At 46.1% G+C, this 22,272-nt stretch overlaps 1 protein-coding gene across 3 annotated transcripts in view; it reads right to left on the bottom strand.

The window, feature by feature from the left end:
* The window catches only part of SRGAP3 (SLIT-ROBO Rho GTPase activating protein 3), a 260,739-nt gene that overhangs the window by 74,716 nt on the left and 163,751 nt on the right, over nt 1–22,272 (bottom strand). For all 3 annotated transcript variants that reach the window (XM_003927107.4, XM_003927108.4, XM_010337846.3), the window contains exons 4-5: nt 16,113–16,175; nt 957–1,142 (exon numbers count right to left, since the gene is read on the bottom strand). In XM_003927107.4, coding sequence (XP_003927156.1) covers nt 957–1,142; nt 16,113–16,175 — 249 coding nt within the window. The remainder of the gene's footprint in view (nt 1–956; nt 1,143–16,112; nt 16,176–22,272) is intronic.

Raw genomic sequence — 22,272 nt, 5'->3', positions numbered from 1 at the left:
CCCAGACAATCTCCTCACATACTTATTGGCTACTTGTACATGTTTTTTAAAGAGCAACATCTATTCAAGATCTTTGCCCCACCCCTTTTTTTCATAAATAGACATGGAGTTTGCCATTTTACCCAGGCTGGTCTCGAACTCCTGGAATCAAACGACCCTCCTGCTTCTGCCTCCCAAACTGCTGATATTACAGGCATGAGCCACTGTGTCCAGCCCGATAGCACTGTTTTTAACTAAGCCTGGATAGGGTTTCACAATCCTCAACCCAGTACTCTGGGCAATTGATCAGAGTTGACATGAGAGATGAGACGAATTTGCCACTCCTATCAGATTTGAAAAACTGGGGCTCAGAGAGGTGTTGTAAATGTGGCATTTTCATAACCCAGCCCAACTGACTCCAAAGTTAGAATTCCTTCCACCATGCCCTACTAAAGGACTTTTCCAGAATCAATACACAGGGATTCTAACTCTCTCATCTTTGAGTTGGCAATTTTGGAATCGGCCCTTCACCATGTTTCCAGGTGCTGGTGCCTCTTGTTGAGATACACTCAGTAATCAGTTCTCACCTCACCCCCAGCCCCTAACTCGGCCATCAAATTGGCTTCTAGAACAACCTCCTATTCCCACTAATGCCTGATGATTCCAGCCCATCTGAGAAGGCGCTTGCTGGGCGTGAATCTCGTCACAGTTCCGCTTTCTTGTGAGTTGAGCCCCTCTTTTGCCTGCTGACCTTAGCACTAAGCCAGGCCTAACCAGTGCCAGCAGGGACATGGCCAGCCCTGCTTCCATGGACCTCCAAAAGAGGAGATGCTGGCTACATTGTCCCACACCCCCAACACCTACCACCCCACTGGGATGCAGGGGAATAAAAGGGACGGCCAAGGCTGTCCGCCAAGAGCATGGCCCTTCCCTTTGTGCCCTGTCCCCGATCTCTCCCAGCCCAGGGCCCCACTCGCCTTCTCCTTCATCTTCTCAATCTTCTTCACGGAGCTGCGGCGCTGGGGCCGGTCCTCGTGCCGGAGCAGGTTCATGCTGAGGTCTCCGGACTTATTGAACTGCTTCTCCTCCTGCTTCTCGGCCTCCTTCAGCTTGCTTTCTGCACTGATGCTCTCCGCATGGTACATGTGGTAGGTTTTCATGACCTGGGGGCACACGAGTAGGGGAAATCAGCACCCGGTTATGGCCCAGTACTGCCCTCCCTGTTGCTCCTGGCTCCATAGCAAGTCCTACACTCTAGTCAGCCGCTGCTCTGGTCCCACAATACGCTCTGCGCACCTGCCTTCCTTTACTTTTGTATAGACTGAGGACTGGATAATGATGATGTTGATGGTAATGACCACCAGCAGCAGCAACATCACTAAGCCCTAACTAAGACCCAAGTGTGGGCCAGTAAAGAGGAAATTTTTAAAAAATAATAAATAAAAAGGAGGAAATTTAAAGGGGTAACCACAACTCCAGGCATCTGGGGACTGCCTGAGGTGACAAGGCAAGCCTGGCCCTTGATCAGCTGTCCTTTCTAGCCCTGCCAGCAGTGATTCTGGCATCCCTCCCTCCCTCTCCTCCCAGTGCCGCTGGGAAGGCCCCTCCTCACATCCCCATGGGACTCGAATGGGGAACATCCTTCTTACATACAAATCATTTCTCAGCTGTTTCCTGAAGTACAATGGGCTGCAAATGGCTTTGTACCCAAAAATAAGTAATATTAAGTAATCCAATAGATATTCTATGCTCTCTGGAATAAATTCATCCTTGCCTATAAAAACAATTCCTATAAAGCAAATTGCACTTTGCTACTCTACTTCCATAATAAAAATGGATACTGTTATTATAGGGAAAATTTCTGAGCCAGAAGAAATTCTAGACATCATCTAGTCTAGCAACCTTCTAGTTTGATAAACAAGGAAACTGAGGCCCAGAGGCGCAAAGCATCAGTGCAGAGCCACCAGACTTTACATCCATGTAGCCAGGACCACAAGCAAAATATAGAACTCCCACAGCACCAGAAAGATCCCTCATGCCCCTTTGCAGCCAATCCCTGACCCCATTCCAGCCCCAATCATACATTTGCCTTGTATTACTGGAGATGGGTTTTGTGTGTTCTAGAATCCAGTTTCATGGAATCATAAAATATAAACTCCTTTGGGTCAGCCCTCTTTTTACTCAGCATAACTTTCCTGAGATTCACTGATGATGCCGTACATATCAGAACTTCTTTTTTCATGGCTAAGTATTCTACTGTATAGCTATGCCACAATCTGTTTACTTATTCATATGTCCATAGCTACTTGAGCTGTTTATGGTTTTTAGCTATTTTAAATAAAGCTGCTATGAATGCTTATGTACATTTCTCTGTGTGGACATGTATTTTCATTTTTCCTAGGTAAATACCAGGGATGGGATGGAGGGTCATATGGTAAATATATATTTAACCATACTGGAAATCTGGTCTCTCACTTTTAATCCGCCACTTTTTCTCCCAGATCATCCTAGATTTTCTGTATAATTTTGTTAATAAATAGAGATGGGGTTCATCCATGCTGCCCAAGCTCGTCTCAAACTCCTGGGCTCAAGTGATCCTCCTGTCTCAGCCTCCCAAAGTGCTGATATTACAAACGTGAACCACCGCATCCAGCCCTTAATGAATTTCTTAAATTCATTATCATTTTCTGAGCAGACATAAATACTTTTAGTAGCCTGAGCACGGGCTGGGCCGCTTCATACCAACAGCATTTTTATTGGCCCCCAACTAGAAATGTACTTTTATTTTGCAATGTCAAGTTTATGAACATCTTTCTATGCTAAGAACAAAAAAAAAAAACCTTCTGGAATCCATGGCTCCTGGGCCTTGTTCATTCTCCTCTGTTGTTCAGATCACTACAACAGCTAATAGAGCAGAGGCTTCCTCCTGGGAAATGAAATGTGCTCCTATCTAACCAAGCCCCGTAGGTCGGGGAACTCAGAATGAATTCCTGGTCAACCCTAAAATCTTATTCCTTCTCATCTGAAGTGCTGTGAAGTTAGTTTTTTAGAGTGAGGAATTCTGTGACTTTTTTTTTTTTTTTTTTTTTTTTTGAGACAGACTTTCACTCTTGTTGCCCAGCTGGAGTGCAGTGGTGTGATCTTGGCTAACTGCAACCTCCGCTTCCTGGGTTCGAGTGGTTCTCCTGCCTCAGCCTTCCAAGTAGCTAAGATTACAGGCACATGCCACCACACCCAGCTAATTTTTGTATTTTAGTAGAGATGGAGGTTTCACCATGTTGGTAAGGCTGGTCTCAAACTCCTGACCTCAGGTGATTCAACTGCCTGAGACTCCCAAAGTGCTGGAATTATAGGTGTGACCACCGCACCTGGCCTCTGTGACTTTTATCATTAAATCACAGCATTGATTCATTGCTCAGAAAGTTCCCTTTGCCATAGGCCAGGAGTCAATGTGGCAACATGTATTACAGATCATGGAAGGTAAGAATATGGACAAGTGTCTGGACTGAATCCTGATGCTCTCACTCACCAGCTGTGTGACCTTGGACAAGTCATACAACCTCTCTGCCCTCTGCTTCCTCATCTGTAAAACAGGGATAATAATAACACTTCCTAGGGTTGTCGTGAGTACTAAATGAGTCAATTTCTGTAAATTGCTGAGAACAATACCTTCCGCATAGTAAGAGCCATGGAGGTATCTATCAGATGCTACCACCACCACCACCATCATCATTATCATCCCTGATTTGGGCTCAGGCTTTAAGAACCTTAAACATACTCACTTGGAAATGCTTACAAGCTCTGGAGAAAATTAACTAATGTAAAGAATACATATTTTTATGCCATGGTTCTCCCTTCTTCCTTCATCCTAAAAATCTCCCAGATTGTAAAACAATACATAGATTTAAAATGCAGTCAACTTTTCTTCATGGGTCTTGTTGGAAAGATTGCTTCTCTGCATTCCATCCCTTTTTTCTCATTTGCAATCTCCCTAAGACTCCTAAAACCCCACTTCTTGCTGATTTCACCCCATCTATACGCCACTTCCACCAAGATCACATCCAAATAACAAAATGGACCAGAAAATGTGCCATATTGATGCGTTCTCGACATCTAGTGGCCAAAAGGGGTGATTGCAGACTTGCAGAGAAAGCAGTTGCCTATTTGATGATCTTCAGGTCTTATTTAAAAGGACACTGGGGCCTGTCAGGGGAGGCAGGGGGAGGGAGAGCATCAGGATAAACAGCTAATGCATGTGGGGCTTAATACCTAGGTGATGGGTTGATAGGGGCAGCAAACCACTATGGCCCACGTTTACCTATGTGATAAATCTGCGCGTCCTGCACATGTATCCTGGATCTTAAAATAATAAGTGAGTCCTTTGAGTTATTTGGATATGATCTTGGTAGAACTGGCATACAGAGAGAATGAAATCAGCAAAAGGGGGGAGTTCTAGGAGTTTTAGGGAAATTACAAATGAGCAAAAATGGATGGAATGCAAAGAAAGAAAAAATAAAGAAAAGAAAATAGGTGTGGCTAAAAGGTTGGAACACCTGCTGCGGCTGTCTCCAGGACCCCACCTTCCCCCTTCTCGACATGTCCCTCCACATCCACAGACAACCCTGGTTTCTTTGCCTCAGAACCATATTGCTGGTGCTTTTCAAGTCTGGATCCCACCCTGTCTGTGTTCAATGATTCCTGCTACATCTCCTTTTTCTGTTTTGGCTTCTGAGTCTGCTTGCCTTACCACGAATCTATCAGCTGTGTTGGGTAGTTTAGGGGAAAAGAGAGCCTTTCTATTTACAGCTAGATCTTCCTTCCAATCACCATGCAACCATCCACTCACTCAAGGTCAGCAGCCCAGCTGGGTGTTCTCAATTCCCACATATCCTTTGCCTAGTTTTCTTTTTTAATTTTATCTTCCCTTACATCATTTTCTACTCTTCTTGAGCCACAGAGTACTCTTCCTGCCCTATGACAGGCCAACCTTCCCAGGATAGCCTCTAAAACTTCATTCCAAAAATCCCATGCTTGGAGAAGATAACCCAAGAACCCTGTGGCCAAACTCTCTGTGATCTAAGTGATTCCTGATTTCAAGAATAACAGTGAACTCCACTGCCCAAGGTGACTTCTGTCAGACAGATACCACCAAAGAGTTCACCTGGAGGCTTCTCTGATATGAGTCTATTTGTACCCAGAATCCTCTAGGTGTTTCTTGTATTTAATTACCTGATACATGGGCTTCAGCATGAATGGTCCTTAGCTCAATAGCCTAGAACAGTTTGCTCAATATTGCCAATCCAGGATGTATTAAATAATATTTAACCTTATCTATGACTTCAAAGTTTGCAAACCTCTTTCTCCTTCTAGTGATAGAGCATTTCAGTGTGTCCTTGCCCCAGTTCTGGGAGGCAGTGTGATGACAGTAACAACAATGATAGCAGCTAGCCTTTATTGAGCACTTACTACATAGGCCTTGCTCTATGCACTTTACCTATATTAACTCATCTATTTCTCACAAAATCCCTAAGAAATAGGCATTCTATGATCCCTGCTTTACAGATGAGAACACCATGGCCCAGAATAGGTCAGTAAGTTTCTCTAGGACAAAAGCTCGTAACTGGAGAGTCAGGTTTCAAAGCCAAGGTGACTGACCCCAGAGCCTGGGCCTACTGAGCACATGGTTGTTTTGCTTTCCCCGTACCCCTTTATCAACTGCAAAACAGGGGTGAAAGGCTCCTTCAGCCCACTGGAATTCGGGAGACTTGGTTTTGAGACTCAGCCCTCCCACTACTTGCTGGGTGGCTGTGGAGAGGCATGTAGTCTCCGTGCCCGCCTGGTGAAGATCAGAAGGGGGTAGATGAGGAAAGTGCTCTGTCAACAGCAAATTATCAAGTGACCAGCAGCCAGCGGCAGTGTGCCCAGCGCTGGGAAGGGGCAGAGGCGGATGCAGGCGCTCAGCTGAGGCCAAGTCGCTGAACTGGCGATGTCTGAAAGGCCCCTCAGAGGTACCCATCTGCTTGATGCCCAGTAAGGAGTTCACTTTCCAGCCCTCCAGACCCTTTCGAGGGAGTCTAGGGAAGAACCTCATAAGGACATGTAAGTTAAGACCACTATTCCTGGTCCCAGTTCAGTTGCATGTGTTCTAAGAATGTAAGGGCCAAAAGGACCTCCACAAATCTCGGTGTCCTAGCCCCCTTATTTAAGGAAACTGAGGCTCAGAAATAGCAAAAGTGCTGTTCAAAGTCACAAAAAGCCAGGCAGAGCTGAGACTGCAGGCCGGGTCTGTTGACTGCTAAGCATCGCCTCTTCTGGTCATCACACTTCCTTCTGCTGTGCACACATTGCCTTTTGCCTCCTCCCTGATCCTTTGATTCTGAAAACAGCAAAGTGTTATCCACATCATCCTTCAGCCCCTCATTTAAATGCAAAAGAAGGCAAACAGAATCTGGAAGCTGACAGCATCCATAAAGGGACACCTGGGGCAGGATAAGGATCAGTTGTGAGAAAACAGCTTCTCAATGATGCAGTCCCTATGTGCTTCCTCCGCCCCACTGACAAGGCTGTCCCTGGGCACAGTGGCTCTTTGCCGCCAACATTTGTATATGGGTGAAACCCTAGGCCAGTGCATGACAAAGACCTTGAAAAAAAAGAGACGCAAAGTCCTAAGGCCAGGATCTTGTTATTGATTGTATGCTCTGTGCCAGAGCAGAGCCTGGTATCCAGCAAATATCAATATATATTTGCATGAATGAATGTTTGGCTTGGACGGCTGGACCAACAGATCAAAAGATCAATGGGTCGATGAATATGGCCGAATGGATGGGTAGATGGATGGACAGATGAACAGATGGGTGGGTGGGTAGATAAATGCAGGGATGAATAGGTAGATGGGAGAGTGGATGAAAGGGAGAAAGGACAAGCAGAAGGCAGGGAGGGAGGGTAAAATAAGGGAGGTACAGTTCCATTGCCTTTGTTCTGCTGAGCATACTTGGGAGTAGGGAGATAGCTGCACCATCTATCATTAAATACTTATTGAGCAGTTCATTATGTGCCAGGTACTATACTAGGCAATACTACAGTGTAGAAGACATGCAGGGTCACTGTCCTCATTGGATCCATACTGTAGTAGAGACACAAGCAATTATACTAGTGATGATCACATGGTATGATAAGTGCAATGCTGAAAGGAGTACAGGCATTACAGGAAGGCTTCCTGGAGGAAGTGACATCTAAACTGAACATTGCAGGAAGAGCAGCTGTTAGCAGGACGAACAGGGCTTGGGGTGGGGATGGAGTGCCCCAGACAAAGGGAGCAGAGTGAGCATTAGCCCAGGAGAGCAGGAGGCAAACAGGACTGAGGAGCCTCTGATAGGTGGAGGAGCATCAGGTGTGTCTCAGCACCAGCCAATGGAACCACTTCCTCTTCCTTTCCCAGCAACTCCCCCTCAGTGGACATCTGTTGTTTTTCTCTGCCCAGACTCACCCAGTCTTCCTTCTTTGGGAACAGCCCCCTAATTTTACTTTGAGGAAATCCCCCAAATTCCCCTCCACTATGCTCAGTACATTTGGTTCATGGGAAGCTGACATCACCCTGCAATCCTAGAGCAGGCATGAGACCGCAGCCTGGACAATCCATAAACATTATGTTCATCTGGCCATACGGAATTCAGCCAAGCAAATTAGATGCCACCCTGGGGCTTTGCTGGAAACACTGGGAAGGGAGTGTTCTCTTTCCGCTGGAAGATGGGGAGAGGCTGATTGGAGGAGAACTTGTGGTGCTAGGAACCATCTTTGTCAACACATGGAAGAAGCCAGCCAGATCATGAAGTCCACACAGAGAAAAACCAACCAAGTGGCAGACAGTCTGATTCCCAAAGGTGGCTGGGTGGGTGGCTGGGCGGATGGATAGATGGATGGATAGATGGATGGATGGGTGGGTGGGTGGGTGGATGGATGGGTGGGTGGATGGATGGATGGATGGATGGATGGATGGGTGGATGGATGGATGGGTGGGTAGGTGGGTGGGTGGCCGGGTAGATGGATGGATGGGTGGGTGGGCGGGTAGATGGATGGATGGGTGGGTGGGCGGGTAGATGGATGGATGGGTGGGTGAGTGGGTAGATGGATGGATGGATGGATGGATGGATGGATGGATGGATGGATGGACGGACGGGTGGATGGCTGGGTGGGTGGGTGGGTGTGTGGATGGATGGATAGGTGGGTAGGTGGATGGGGGGGTGGATGGGTGGGTGCATGGGTGGGTGTGTGGATGGATAGATGGATGGATGGATGGATGGATGGATGGATGGATGGATGGATGGACGGGTAGATGGATGGGTGGACTGGAAAGAGTGGGGAAGGAAGGTAGGAAAAGAGGGAAGGAGGGAAAAGGGTAAAATGGGAGAAGTGTAGTTCTACTGCCTTTGATCTAGTGAGTACATAGGTGGGGAGAACAGCTACACCTTCAATTATTAAATATTTATTTATGTGTCTATACCAAGTACACTATAGTCAAAATACAGTATAGAAGACAGATAGGGTCTCTGGCCTCACAGAGTACCTGATATATTGGTGAGACAGACAATTAAATCAGTGTGTGAGCCACTGGATCCAGCTAGACCTGAGCTACATGTTCACATGATTCAATAGAGTGTCATTTTTACTTAAGCCAGTTTGCACTGGATTCTAGTCCCTTGCCACTAAATGAATCCCAAAAGGCAGATCCTTCCCTTCCAGCCTCCCCAACTACCCATCTATCAGTCCTGATCCCAAGCAGCCAGGCTCAGTGCAGTGACTCAGGAGCAGTGTTAACTGGGCAGAGTCTTCCTCCCACATCCTGGCTGCTGTTTCCCACTGCTCTAAGTGCTGCCCCTTCTGTCCCTCAAGGCATCCAGGAACCGTCCACTGTCGATCAGATACCATCTCTTCTCTGGCGCCTTCCTGGTACTCAGATTTCATCACCCTCTCTTCCATGTTCCCTCACACTGTCGTGTCCCCACTAAGACATCTGTCATAGCGTGTAGCCACATTTCATGGTCTGGACGTGCTGATGATCAATATATGTATTCTCAGTGAATGGGTGTCTGGGCAGGACAGCGGAAAGAGAGGGGAAGGTTACCTAGAGGGAAACCTCTTCCATTCTGCTTAGGACCAGTTCCATCCCTGGACGACACACTGCACACATCCTAGCTGGCAGGCTGTGACAAACCACAAAGCTGCCTTGCCCTGAGTCTGAGCCAGGCAGCCCCTGGTCTCACTTCCAGGACACAGTGGCATGATCAAAGCCTGGCAGGAGCCTCCATATTCCTCAAACTCCACACCTTCATTCCACAGATGGGGTAAACCAAGTACCAGAGCCCCACTATCTGGCACTGGGTCACCATTTCCACTTGTGTTAGCAAGGTGACTTTCAGCGTCATGGGAAGGAAACACTGCTAAAGTGGACACTAGTAACCTAGTAACGGAGGTGATATGGGGATGGAGGAGGCATCAGGAGATATGCTTCTCTAGGTGTACCTGCTTGCATTGTTTAATTTACTGTTATTAACCCCTTTCAGCTCTCTGAGGATCCTTCTGATTACATTAGGAGGAAAAACCAGTTGGTGTCCACACATCTTCAAAGCTTCTCGCCTGCTGCTCTGGCAGGCACAAGCTTGAATGTACAACACTGCTTGATTTTCACTTAACTCACAGAATGCTTCTATTTATACCAAACTGTGTTTCATCTGTTAATGTGAAATATCATTTCCTTCCACAGTAAATGCAGATTCGTAGTTTATTTTTTAACTTTAAATTTTAAGTTTGTTTGAGACAGTCTTGCTCTGTCACCCAGGCTGGAGTGCAGTGGTGCAATCACAGCCCACTGGAGTCTCCACCTCCCAGGCTCAGGGTAGCTGGGACTACAGGTACCCGCCAACATGCCTTGCTAATTTTTTGTAGAGACAGGGTTTTGCTGTTTTGCCCAGGCTGGTCTCAAACTCCTAGGCTCAAGTGATCTGTCTACCTTAGCCTCCCAAAGTACCAGGATTACAGGCAAAGCCAAGCCCAGCCCAGATAAGTAGCTTCTATATAGTCATATAAATAGTTTAATGTATTTATATCACTAGTGTAGGGGAGTGCTTAAGCCCTTGAAGTCTGGAGCAGGCTCTGCTGCTCCCTCTCCTGGCGACCCTGAGCTGGCCACCTGGGCTCTCTGTGCCTCAGATCTCTCATCCCTAAGATGGAAGTGGTAATAACACCACCTACCTCAAACGGTTATGGTGAGGAGGAAATGGATCAGTACATGTAAAGCATTTAGACCAGCCCCTGGCCTACAATAAGCACTGTACATGAATGGAGGCTCTAGTTATTCATGAGATGAAACAATCTCCAAAATATAACTACAAAGCAAAGCAAGATGCAGAATGGTAAGTACAGTTGTCACCACTTGCGTAAAACAGGAATGTGTGGGACATGCCCAAACACATGTGCTGATTGATGATAAAAGATCTCTGGAAGGAGACATGGCTAAACTGGACACTAGTAACCCAGTAACCAAGGTTATACGGGGATGGAGGAAGTCAGGAGGCATGCTTCTTATTAATTTATTTTATTTTTAATTATTTATATTTTTAACCAAGTGTTTATATCTTCTATTTCTAAATTTAAATATTAAACAATCTTTTTTAAAAGGAAAGCCATCCAGCTCATGTATGGAACCAGCATCACGGAGAGCAGGCCTGGAGGATGGGAAATGAAGGAGGAGGTAGTTGCACGTTTTCCAGCAAAACATTCTTAGGGCTCTGGCTGACCCAGTGGCGACAGGGAATAGAGAAGAAAGGTTCTGAACTACACAGGAAAAATATTTGTGTCTCATTCTTTCATAAAAGACACAATGACTCAGCACTCAAGTTTGCCAGGCACTGGGCTATACTCTATGCCAATCACTCTTCCCAGGATCATCCAGACAGATGAGCTGGCAGCAGCCCTATGTTGCAGGGAGGGACTGGGCTGGGAGGGTCTATGTGGCAGGGACTTCAAGTCAGGCTCAGCTGACTCTAAAACCTGTGCTCTCCCAGCCCATAGGGCCACTTTCCACTAATTAACACTGGGAGAGTTTAAAAAGGGAGGACAGGTCAACTTAAAGAAAAATATTAAGTAAATGACAGATGGCCCAATGTTAGGGTGAAGCTGTGGGGCTGTACCTGAATGTCATCCTAGAAAGACACTCAGTGAGCCCAGGGTGGAGCTGGGACCAGAACCCAGGCTCCCAGTCTCAGCTCCCTCCACCACCCCTATCTCTGAAGACAGTCATGAGGCGGGAGACACCTTTGCCAAAATTTGCCTGTTGTCCCAGAGTTTATGTCACATCCCTGAGCCCGCATACAATCAATCACAGCTTGAACAAGTAAAAGGTAGAGTGATTCTATGGCTCCAGTTAGGGTTCACCTGTCACCAACTGCTGATGGGCATGAATAGACACTCCTCAGGCCCTCCCCACATGGCAAAGAGCAAAGTCACTGGGCCTCTCCTGCAGACCTGGGCTTGGAAGGCCCACCCACAGCTTGGAGCAGAGCTGCTGAACACAGAGGAAGAGATAGGTGGGGGGGATGCTGGATGTTCACTGCTTACTGACACACATGCTTTTCATAATCTAGGGGTATATTGAAACTCAACACATTTTTAGCCAGTGAATACACAGTTGGGTTTATAGCATGTTAGTTGTTTTGTTTTGATTTGCCTCTTCTAGAAGGATTGCCATACTGGTCCACATTCTGTACCTCTACCCTTTTTTTCTCCCAGGCCAATACATGAACAAGGGCTGTATTGTGTTGGGCTGATGGGAGTTCAAGGAAAAAGAAGTGGAGTGGGATATATGTGTGTGCATGCTTGCATATATGTGTATACACATGCATGGGTCAATGTGCATACATGCTAGTGCGTGGTGCACGTCAAATTGCATGTGCATGTATGCACGTGTGTGTGTGTGTGTGTGTGTGTGTGTGCACGTGCACAAGCACCCATGCTAGCATGCTTTAGAGGGGAGGGCACCTCAAGGTGATAAGGACTGGGCAGAGGGAAGGCTGATTGAGTGAGTGAGTGAGTGAATGAATGAATGAATGAATGAATGAATAAACAAAATACCCAGCCTTGCAGTCTCCTCTGCATCCTTCCTAGCCCCATATAGAGAGAAGCCTTTTCTCTACAGCAGGTGATGGGTGGCCTTTAGCATTTATCTTCACCATCATTACACTTTATAGGACCCTCTGAACAGACCACCAGCACCTCCCTTACAGAACTTTAAGAAGAAAAAAAGCAGGGCTTACTGGAAAATCCTTTCTCTGCATTATTTGCTCCTCAGTGACTGTGGAAATGACCCTGGGACCGAGGGAGGAGGGGGACTATGTAGGCTTGTATAACCAGGCATGGTAACTAGAAAGTTCTCAAAAGAAATCCCTAGCAATGAAGCATGAATGTGGGGCACATAGTGCCGTTAGCATCTGGGTGGCCAGAGTGAACTGTTTGCAAAGAGGACTGTGATCATTACTGGCATGGCTGTGAGCATGGCCCTTTGCACTGTGACTTTGCAGGGAGAGGGGAGCTTGCTTTTCTAGCCCATAACTCTGGACTTGGCTGTGTAATTTGCTTTGGCCAAGGGGATATTAGCAAATATGACACAAGTAGACGCTTGAAAAGTGCTTGCACATTGAGGTTTGCTCACTTTGGGCTCTTTTTCCTTTTTTAATTGACCAAAAGACTGTAGCCATGTGAGTGGCCCCAGTTGAACCCTCTGCCTGAATTGCTGACCCACAGAATCATGAGCACAGAAAATGGTTGTTCTAAGTCACTGAGTTTCGAGATAGTTTGTTATGCAGCAACTGATAACTGATACAAAGGCTTTAAGTGAGTCACTTGCTTCTCTGTGCCACCATTTCTTTATTTGTAAAAATATAAGAACGTTAACTACATATTATATATAAAGTACCTAATACAGAGTGAGATGCATCACAAACACTCACCGAATGGCTACAGATGTTAGGATCATCCCTGTTTTGGCAACAAAGAGGAGGGCCAATGAGGTTAATTGACTTAGGCCAAGCTGGTAAGTGGGGTACAGCAGGAATTCAAATCCAGATCTGTCGTGATCAGTGTGCACTGCTGTGATCCTATGCTGCCTTCCCTGCTGAAAACTCCCTCCCTCTTCCTCTCATTCCCTCTGCTTCTTTAATTCCTGCCCATCCAAAAGTACCAGGCTCAAAGCTCACCCTGGAACATGGTAACCCACTTTTCTGAATCTTCTTCCTTCTTGTTCTCCCTCCCTCCTTCCTCCTCTCGATCCATCTCTCACACACGTGCATCTCCTTCAGTTAATACAGATCCATCTCCTCCTATGTGTGTGGACGGCTGGCCAGGTGCTCTGGGAATACTGTGGGGGTACAGAGCTTTCAGGCAAGCTACACAGCCAAGCCCAGAGGTACCTCCCCTGCGAGCCCATATGTCCAGCACATACTAAGCTCTGTCTCGTGTTATATCAACATTTTATACACTGCTCCTATCTCTCTGCCCAGATACCAAACTCCTTAGGAGTAAGACCATTTTCTTTCATGTATTCATCCTTCCCTCCTCCCTCCTTTGCTTCACTGAGCTCGCTGGAAGCACCAAGGATGTACAAGACTCTGACAGAGACAAACTGAAATGTTCATGATCCCCCACTGTGCCCTCCTGCAGCTCTGGGCCCACAGCATGTGGCCCCAAATGCTTGAATTTAACTGAGTTTCTGAATAACTACTGAAGACTCAGTGTACAGTCAACAAATGATCCTCACGGGGGGTGTGCTGGCACCATGAGGATCTCACTCTTCCACATGCAGCCAAAGGAGAGAGCTGGGGGCCCTTCCTCCTCCACCAGCTCCTGACGCCCCCTCACCAGGCTGCTGTAGAAATGGCATAGCATGGCTCATCCTGCTGGGACCCCAGTCAGCCTGCCTGGCCTGTGTCTCCGATGCCAGTGGCATTTCCATCCAGCCATCCTGCCCCGCAGCCAGCACAGAGAGATGTGCATGGAGCGCCTGCTGGATTCAGGCCACTGTGCTAGGCACTGGGAACTTGAAGGACACAGAGAGATGTCACTATCCTCCTGACCTCTGACCACCACCTGGCCTTGTCCAGTATACAAACTGGCAGGATGAGCAGCCCCCTTGTCACAGATGAAACTGACAAGTGAAGGGATTTGCCCAAGGCCACACAGGTGGGTTCAAATGGACTCTTTGGGTCTTTCATGCAGTGTTTCTCAGCCAAGACCTGACTCTTAGGGAGTTTACACTCCAACAGGGAGATAGGATATAGACAATGAAGATACAAGAGATTTTGGTAAATCTGCCATAGGAACTTGAAGCTCAGAGATGACAACATTCTGAAGGTGGTAGGGTTTGGTCTAAGTTTCAGAAATGAGCATGACACAAACAGGTAGGTATGGACAGTGGGGACTGCAGGGGAAAAGCAGCAGAGGGGGAAGGTATTTGGTGTAAATAGAGAGCACCAAGAAGAGGAGCCTGGCTGGAGGTCACAGCAAAAGTTAGAGACCTAGGTGGGGATGCCTGGGGCTAAGCTGTTTTGACAGTATGGAGGAAAGTGACCCACTCAAAGTGGAGCCCGAGGAACTTAAAAAGGACCTAGACTGCAGAACACCTGGTCTGGCCAAACCCACTGCAGAATTCTTAACAGGACAATCCCAATCGGTTGCCAGGCTTGCATTATTTATCACCACCCTTCCCCCACATGAATATGTACAACAGCCTATTTCACACCCATCAAGGAGGAGCAAATGACGGTGACGAGGATGACAGTGACACTCAGAACTTCTGATACAGAGTGCTTTTTTTTCCTCTTTTTTCTAAGCATGCACTGCATATAGGATCTCCTTTAATTCTCACAAGGATGTGCACTAAGTAGGTACTAGTATTTCTACTTAACACCTGGATTCAAACCCAGATCTCTGGCTTCAGAATCTGTGCTTTAGCCCAGTAGGCTGTTCTGCCCTCCAGTGACCAGCTGATGGAGAGCAATATGTATTCTCAAGTAGCAATTCTTCCTTTACGCTAAGAATGTCCCAACTAAAAACTATCCACAGCTCAAGTTTTGCTCCTTAATTTGGAATAACAGAATTTAAAGTTTCAACTTTTATTTAAGAACTTTCACCCCCATTTTACTGATTGGGAGACTGAGGCCCAGCTTGCTGCAATCTGAGGCAGGCTTTCTGACCTGAGGTCTAGACCCTCCCACAAAGACTCTCAGTGCCTCTGAGGAATTTACCACGTACTGGCCACACAGGATATAAACAAAGGAAGATAACAAGACCGAACAGAAGGGGCTTCTCACAGCCTGCTGTTCTTTCCCCTCATACCAGGGATTTTCAAATATAATTTTAGCAAAAGACTCTCCCCAACATACAGACACACTTTTCATGAAAAGCTATATAGGGCACATATCTATTTAAAACATAACCATTCTCCACTGTTCTGATTGGGGGTGGGGGAAGGGGCCTGGAGCTCTACCTGCTGGGTCTACCCACCCCTCTCCCATACCTCTCCATGGGGCTCACCAAACTCCTCCCCAAAGCACAGTCTGAAAGTCCCTGCATCATCACCTCATGTGTTTGTGCCCCCACTCACTCACCTTCTTGAATTCTAAAACTCATCTCAAGCACAGTTAGATGTTGACTAACTGGGTCAGCTCTGGGCCACACTGTGATGTTCTGAAATTATGCCTTGCAGATGGCAAGGCAGGCTCACCCTATCACCTCACATGATCTTTGGAACCGTGCTGCATTTTGCAGATGTGGAAACTGAAGACCCAGACAAACTGCCCAACTGCTTATGGTCCCACAGTCAGTAAGGAAGGGCCTCCGCTCAAGCCTATGGTGCCTGACTTCAAAACCCTAGACATGCCCAGGCCCTGCCCCAAATGTACAGAATTAGAAGCTGGGGCTATGAGTTATTACATCCTGACATGATGAGCCACTGTCACTCAGCATAAAATTCAACAAAAAATGGCTTGGGGTCATTCCAGACCTCTGTTTCTCCTCCCTTCAGCTCCAGTGATGAAGACAGGAGACCCAATCCCAAAATAGTGGCGAGCCTGGGCAGAACTTACTGTGTAGAGCTCATTGGTCACCTTCAGGAGCTCCTCATGCATCTGCAGGCCAATCTCCTTGCTCTGGAATATGGAAGAACAAATGTCAGAAAAGGAGAAGTTTGCTGGCTACATTTACCAATCTCTTTTCAACACAGAAAGGGTTGGAAGGGGTACAGAAATCAGCATAAACCTCATTGATCTACATGTGAATTCCTCAACGTATGCCCGTGAAACCAACCCACAGAGAGAGGTTCCTTGCGGATGGGATTCCCTGGTCATATGAGTTGGGGAACCCTCCACATCACTTCCCTACCACAGTGACTCACAGTGACAGTAGCATATTGAAGATGTGGGGAAGCCCCACAGAAATTTTCTTTAATTCTATGTGTCCTAAACTGGTATGCCCAGGGTCTGAGTTCCTTGCACAATCCTCATTAATGGCTAGAGAGTGGGGTTCCACAGAACACAGTTTGAGAAACAATGATCCGGCATCCCAATTCCTCTTGAGATTAACAATAATTCTCAAGTCCTCCAGGAAACATACCAGGTCCTTCAAAACATGAGTCCCCAACCTCCAGGCCACAGATCAGTCTGTGGCCCATTAAGAACCAGGCCATACAGCAGGAGGTGAGTGGAGGGTGAGCGGGCATTACCACCTGAGCTCCATCTCCTGTCAGATCAGTGGCATCATTAGATTCTCATAGGTGCTTGAACCGTACTGTGAAGTGTACATGTGAGGAATCTAGGTTGCCTGCTCCTTATGAGAATCTAATGCTGGATGATCTGTCACTATCTCCCATCACCCCCAGATAAAACCACCTAGTTGCAGGAAAACAAGCTCAGGACTCACAGAGATTCTACATTACAGTGAGTTGCATAATTATTTCATTATATATTATAATGCAAAAATATAGAAATACAATACACAATAAATGTAACGTGCTTCAATCATCCCAAAACCATCACCCCACCCTGGTCCATGGAAAAACTGTCTTCCACGAAACTGGTCCCTGGTGTCAAAAAGGTTGGGAACCACTGCTCCAGAAGATGTTTCCTGAAGGCTTGTCTTCCTTGAATAAGAATCATCAGCTGGCACCCACTTGGACATAGCCTTCCCAGCTTTCAAGCACTGGTTACAACTGATGCCCTAACCTTGGTTGACTCCAAATTTCAGCTCAGGCCTCTCCTGTGCTGGTTCCCTGGTCTACCTAATCTTGTCTTACCACTGCCTGGATCCTGACATAGTGGCAGATCCACATTTCAAGGTATCTGTTCCAATGAGGGACAGGAGCAGTACAGGTTGGCAGAAAGCCCTCTAGGGCACAAGGCAAGAGATCTGGCTTCTCATTTCCACTGTTTTACCAACTGGCTGTGTGGCCTTGGAGAATCACTTCCCCTTTTGAGCCTTAGCTACCACACCTATCAAATAAAAAGCATAAATTCAAACAACACTTCCCAAAGCATGGTCTGGAGATCATTGCAAGGTGCTATGCTAAAAAAGGGGGACAGGGGCTTCTAAGACTACATGAATTTGGGAAAAAGCTAGTTGAACAAAGATAGACAAGTTTTCTTACTGCAGGACTTCTCAGTGCCTTTTATATTCTTCCTTGCATGGAGACTTTCTAAGAAGGAGGTGTGGTGTGTAGTTTCATTGATCATAGTCCTGTTTCCAGGAAGTGGCTTTCAAGATATTTAAGGACACAATTCAGAAAACAATGAGAAAATTATCTTTAGGTTCCATGCAGCTTGAAGAGTCTAGAATTATTTAATTTATGGCTGTGATTATTATTTTGATAAATATTCTCTGCTATAATCTTAAAGTTTGTGTCCTCCCTAAAATTCATATTATGAAATCCTAACCCCCAACGTGGTGGTATTAGGAGGTGATGTCTTTGGGAGGATATTAGGTCATAAAGGTGGAGCCCTCATGAATGGGATTAGTGCCTGAGATGGTTTGAACCTCTGTCCCTGCCAAATCTCATGTTGAAATGTAATTCCCAGCATTGGAGCGGAGCCTGGTGGGAGATGTTGGATCATGGGGGTGGATCCCTCATGAATGGCTTAGTGCCATCCCCTTAGTGTGTGAAGTGTGTGGCACCTGCACCTCCCAGTCTCTCTCTGTTGCTCCCACTCCTGCCATGTGAAATGCCTGTTCCACCTTCACCTTCTATCATGACTGGAACCTTCCTGAGACCTCACCAGGAGCCTGCACTATGCTTCCTGTACAGCCTGCAGAACTATGAGCCAATTAAACCTTTTCTTTACAAATTACCTAGCCTCAGGTATTCCTTTACAGCAATGTAAGAACAGACTAATACAGTGCCCTTATAAAAAGGACCCAAGAGAGCTACCTTGCCTCTTCCACCAAGTGGAGACACAGCAAGAGGGTACCCTCTATGAATCAGGAAGCAAGTTCTCAACAGACATCAAATCTGTCAGTGCCTTGCTCTTAGACTTCCCAGCCTCCAGAACTGTGAGAAATATATTTCTGTTGTTTATAAGTCACCCAGTCTACTGTATTGTTATAGCTGCCTAAAAGAACCAAGACACTCTCCCTGTTTGCCTAGACCATCATGTTAAGTTTCCATACTGATGATAGGAGCCATGATCTCAGCTACCTGAGCAGCTGCAGCATCCTGCTCTCCCTTCCAGCTCCCTCAGCCTCGTAGCTGGACCAGCTGCTGATAGGCAAAGACCAGCCTTCCTCCCACCCTTGCAGAGATGAGAAACCCCTGAACCTAGTGGTAGTTCATGAAGGCTTAGTATCATAATGATGCCTTCTCAGGCTCCTTCCCCTCACCCCCTGCAGCCCTTTTTCTCAGCTTCCAGGCTTGGCTTGCCAAGAATCACTCCTCTGAAGGTGGTCTCTGCTTGTGCCATACCTCTTAACAGACAGCAGAAACCTTGGGGGCAATTCCAGAGACCTGTCTAGATCTCCTTCCAGCTCTGAGAGGTAAAGAAAGGAGACTAGGTCCAAAACTGCAGCAAAGGGTGTGCAGAACTTTCTGTGTACATCCAATGGGGAATTTCAGCAGTGTCCTCTGATTTCTGTACAGGTACTCTATGAACCAAATTAGCTACCCCCATCTCCTATTCTCCATGATTCTCTCAAGTGAACAATCAGTGCCTCAGTTTCCCCTGTGACCCCTCCCCCTGCCATTTACCCCATCACTGCTGACTCCAGATTCTCTGACACCCTCCAGTGGCCTCCTCTTGGTCCTCAAACTCCCAAACATCTCTGAAACTCAAGATCTTGTTTCTTACGCGTTTATTTTTATGATTTAACGTTTTACATAGGTAATAAAGGCACATGGTTAAAGAAATTCTAATAGCCAGCAGGTGAAATGTAAAGAATAAGTCTCCCAAGGCTCCTCCTACTCCAGAGGCAACGGCTATGAAAAATTTCTTCTGATACTTTCTAGAAATAATCTATGAATAAACAAGTATACATTTGCATATCATATGTTCTCTCTTAACACAAATGGGAGCATATCATACATTCCTTTGCATCTTGCTTCTTTCACTTAATGATACCTCTGAGAGATTTTTTTCCATTATGTAACTATTACATCCCCTTTTTGCACAGCTGCTTGGGATTCCATATATCATAGATACCATAGATATCATAATTAACTTAGCCAGTTCCTTAGGGATTGATATTTACATTACCTTCAGTGTCTTATTATCTCAAACACTGATGCAGTGAACATCCTGTGTCCTGTCACTGTGCACGTGGGCAGTGACCCCATCCTAGAGGCAGCTCTGTTGGGAAGAGTCTTGTCTTCAGAATTCCCTCCAACTTTGCCTTCTTGGCCCCACATGCTCCTGACTTCAGCTCCCACTTCTTAGTGACCAGAAGCCATGTTGTCATCTCCCAGACCTCTCTCCTGGGATCTGTCCTGCCTAGGAGACCTTGAGCCCAAGGTCAAAGACCTATGTCTTTAGCTGCTGCAAAACGGATAGGATCTAGATGTCCCCTCATCACATCAAACTCAAATTATCCAAAGGTGAACTGTTCCCCCATCCCTTCGGTTTTGGTCAACGGGATAGTATTTTCCTGGGTTTGTCAACTGGATACATAGGAGTTCTATTTGGTACTTTTTAAAATTCCTCCTTCTCAATCCAATCCATAACTGGGTCCTGTCTCCAAACTGCCCAATTATTTCTTCTGAGTAGCAGGGAAGCTGGCCTCCCCCACCTCCCAGTATCCATTCTTGCCCTTCCTACTTCCTAAGAGATTCATGAATTTGCCTAGGAATTCATTCCTCCAGGAGAGTTCTTCAAGGGAAACTAGATGCCATCCCAACTCAAGATGGTAGATGCTGGTAGGTGTTATTAGTCCAGAGGTGAGTTTGTGACTTTACTGGATGGAAAAGAAAGACTTCCATGAGTGCTGGAAAAAAAAATGCATGTAGTCCAGCTGCTACCAGTAGGGATCTTAGAACCAAAAGAGATAGAAAAAAAGAAAAAATAAAACAAATTTAAAAAAAAGAATAATTAAAAAAAAAAAGAACCAAAAGAGAAAGCAGACTTATACTTCTGTATTTATTGATTAAGTCACTTTCAGCTGGATTTCTGTTACTTGCAGCCAAAAGCATCCTAAGGGATTTGGTCCCATTTTCCACCACCAGTTCCCATAGCAAGCACATCACCACTGTAGACCCAGATCACTTTACTAAGAGGCACCTCTTACCAAAATCCTTAGCTCTTGTCTCTCTGCGCTAACGGTCTGTTCTGCAGGCCTGTGCCAGTGAAATTTCCTGGAAATGGACTTATTCTATTCCTCTAAATCCTCCTCTTTGTCTACAGCATCAAGCCCCAGCTCCTTAGCTTGACCTTTGAGGCTTTACATGGCTAGTACAGGTCTGTTGGGCAGCTGAGGGGGTGACTTTGGGGGCCACAGAGACCTGGTTTGGAAGCAGGGCTTTCAGTCATTCAACCTCTTGGCATCTTAATTTTCCTAACTGTAAAATGAGCACCCTTTTATGTCTTCTCTGCACTTGTAAATGATCTTGTTTGTTTACTTATTTATTCATTTATCGTTTGTTTCCCCTGCTTCAATGTCAGCCCCATGAAGGTAAACAGACTTTCTCTATGGCAGTGAATGCTCAGATCTCCCATCTGCTGGGAGTGCTGCAGGCAGACAGCCCTCAGCTGAGAGCACTGTACAGGGATGGCCTCGGAGCACAAAATGACACCAGTATACACCTCCTTCTGAGTGTGGCCCTTACCCAAAGACTGATCATTGTGGGGCATAGAGGTCGGCCTCTTTCTGTCTCACCTCAGACAGCTCTGAAGGGTTATTCCATCTTTAGAACTCTCTGCTTGTACACTGTTGGTGGGAGTATAAGTTAGTTCAATCATGTGGAAGACAGAGTGGCAATTCCTCAAAGACCTAATGTGAGAAATACCATTTGACCCAACAATCCCATTACTGGGTATATACCCAAAGGAATATAAATTGTTCTATTATAAAGACACATCCATGTGTATGTTCACTGCAGCACTATTTACAATTGCAAAGACATGGAATCAACCCAAATACCCATCAATGATAGACTGGAAAAAGAAAATGTGATACATATACACCAAGGAATACTATGCAGCCATAAAAAGAATGAGATCATGTCCTATATAGGGATATGGATGAAGATGGAGGCCATTATCCTTAGCAAACTAACACAGTAACAGAAAACCAAATACCACAAGTTCTTACTTACACGTGGGTGCTAAATAATAAGAATACATTGACACATAGAAGGGAACAACACACACTGGGGCCGACTAGAGGATGGAGGGTGGGAAGAAGGAGAGAATCAGGAAATATAACTAATGGATACTAGGCTAAATACCTGGATGATTAAAATAATCAGTATAACAAACCCTTATGACACACATTTACCTATGCAACAAATCTGTGCATCCTGCACATGTACCCCTGAACTGAAAATAAAAGTGTTAAAAAAGCTCCCCACTGGGCTGGCTAGGACCTATAGTAAGGCTGCCTGCATCACAGCTTGACCTCACCCTGCTGCCTCACCTGCCTTCCCAAGTAGCTGATCCTAAGAACATTCCCTCATCATTCTCCTAGAAGCTAAATTCAGATGTCTCAGGGTCTGCATCCTGAAGGACCCAATCTGCAATATCTCACTCCCCTATTCCTGCATTTCTGCATGCA

The sequence above is a fragment of the Saimiri boliviensis genome, chromosome 8 (assembly GCF_048565385.1).
Source record: "Saimiri boliviensis isolate mSaiBol1 chromosome 8, mSaiBol1.pri, whole genome shotgun sequence".
Taxonomy (NCBI): domain Eukaryota; kingdom Metazoa; phylum Chordata; class Mammalia; order Primates; family Cebidae; genus Saimiri; species Saimiri boliviensis.
This window is presented reverse-complemented; position numbering and strand designations above follow the sequence as displayed.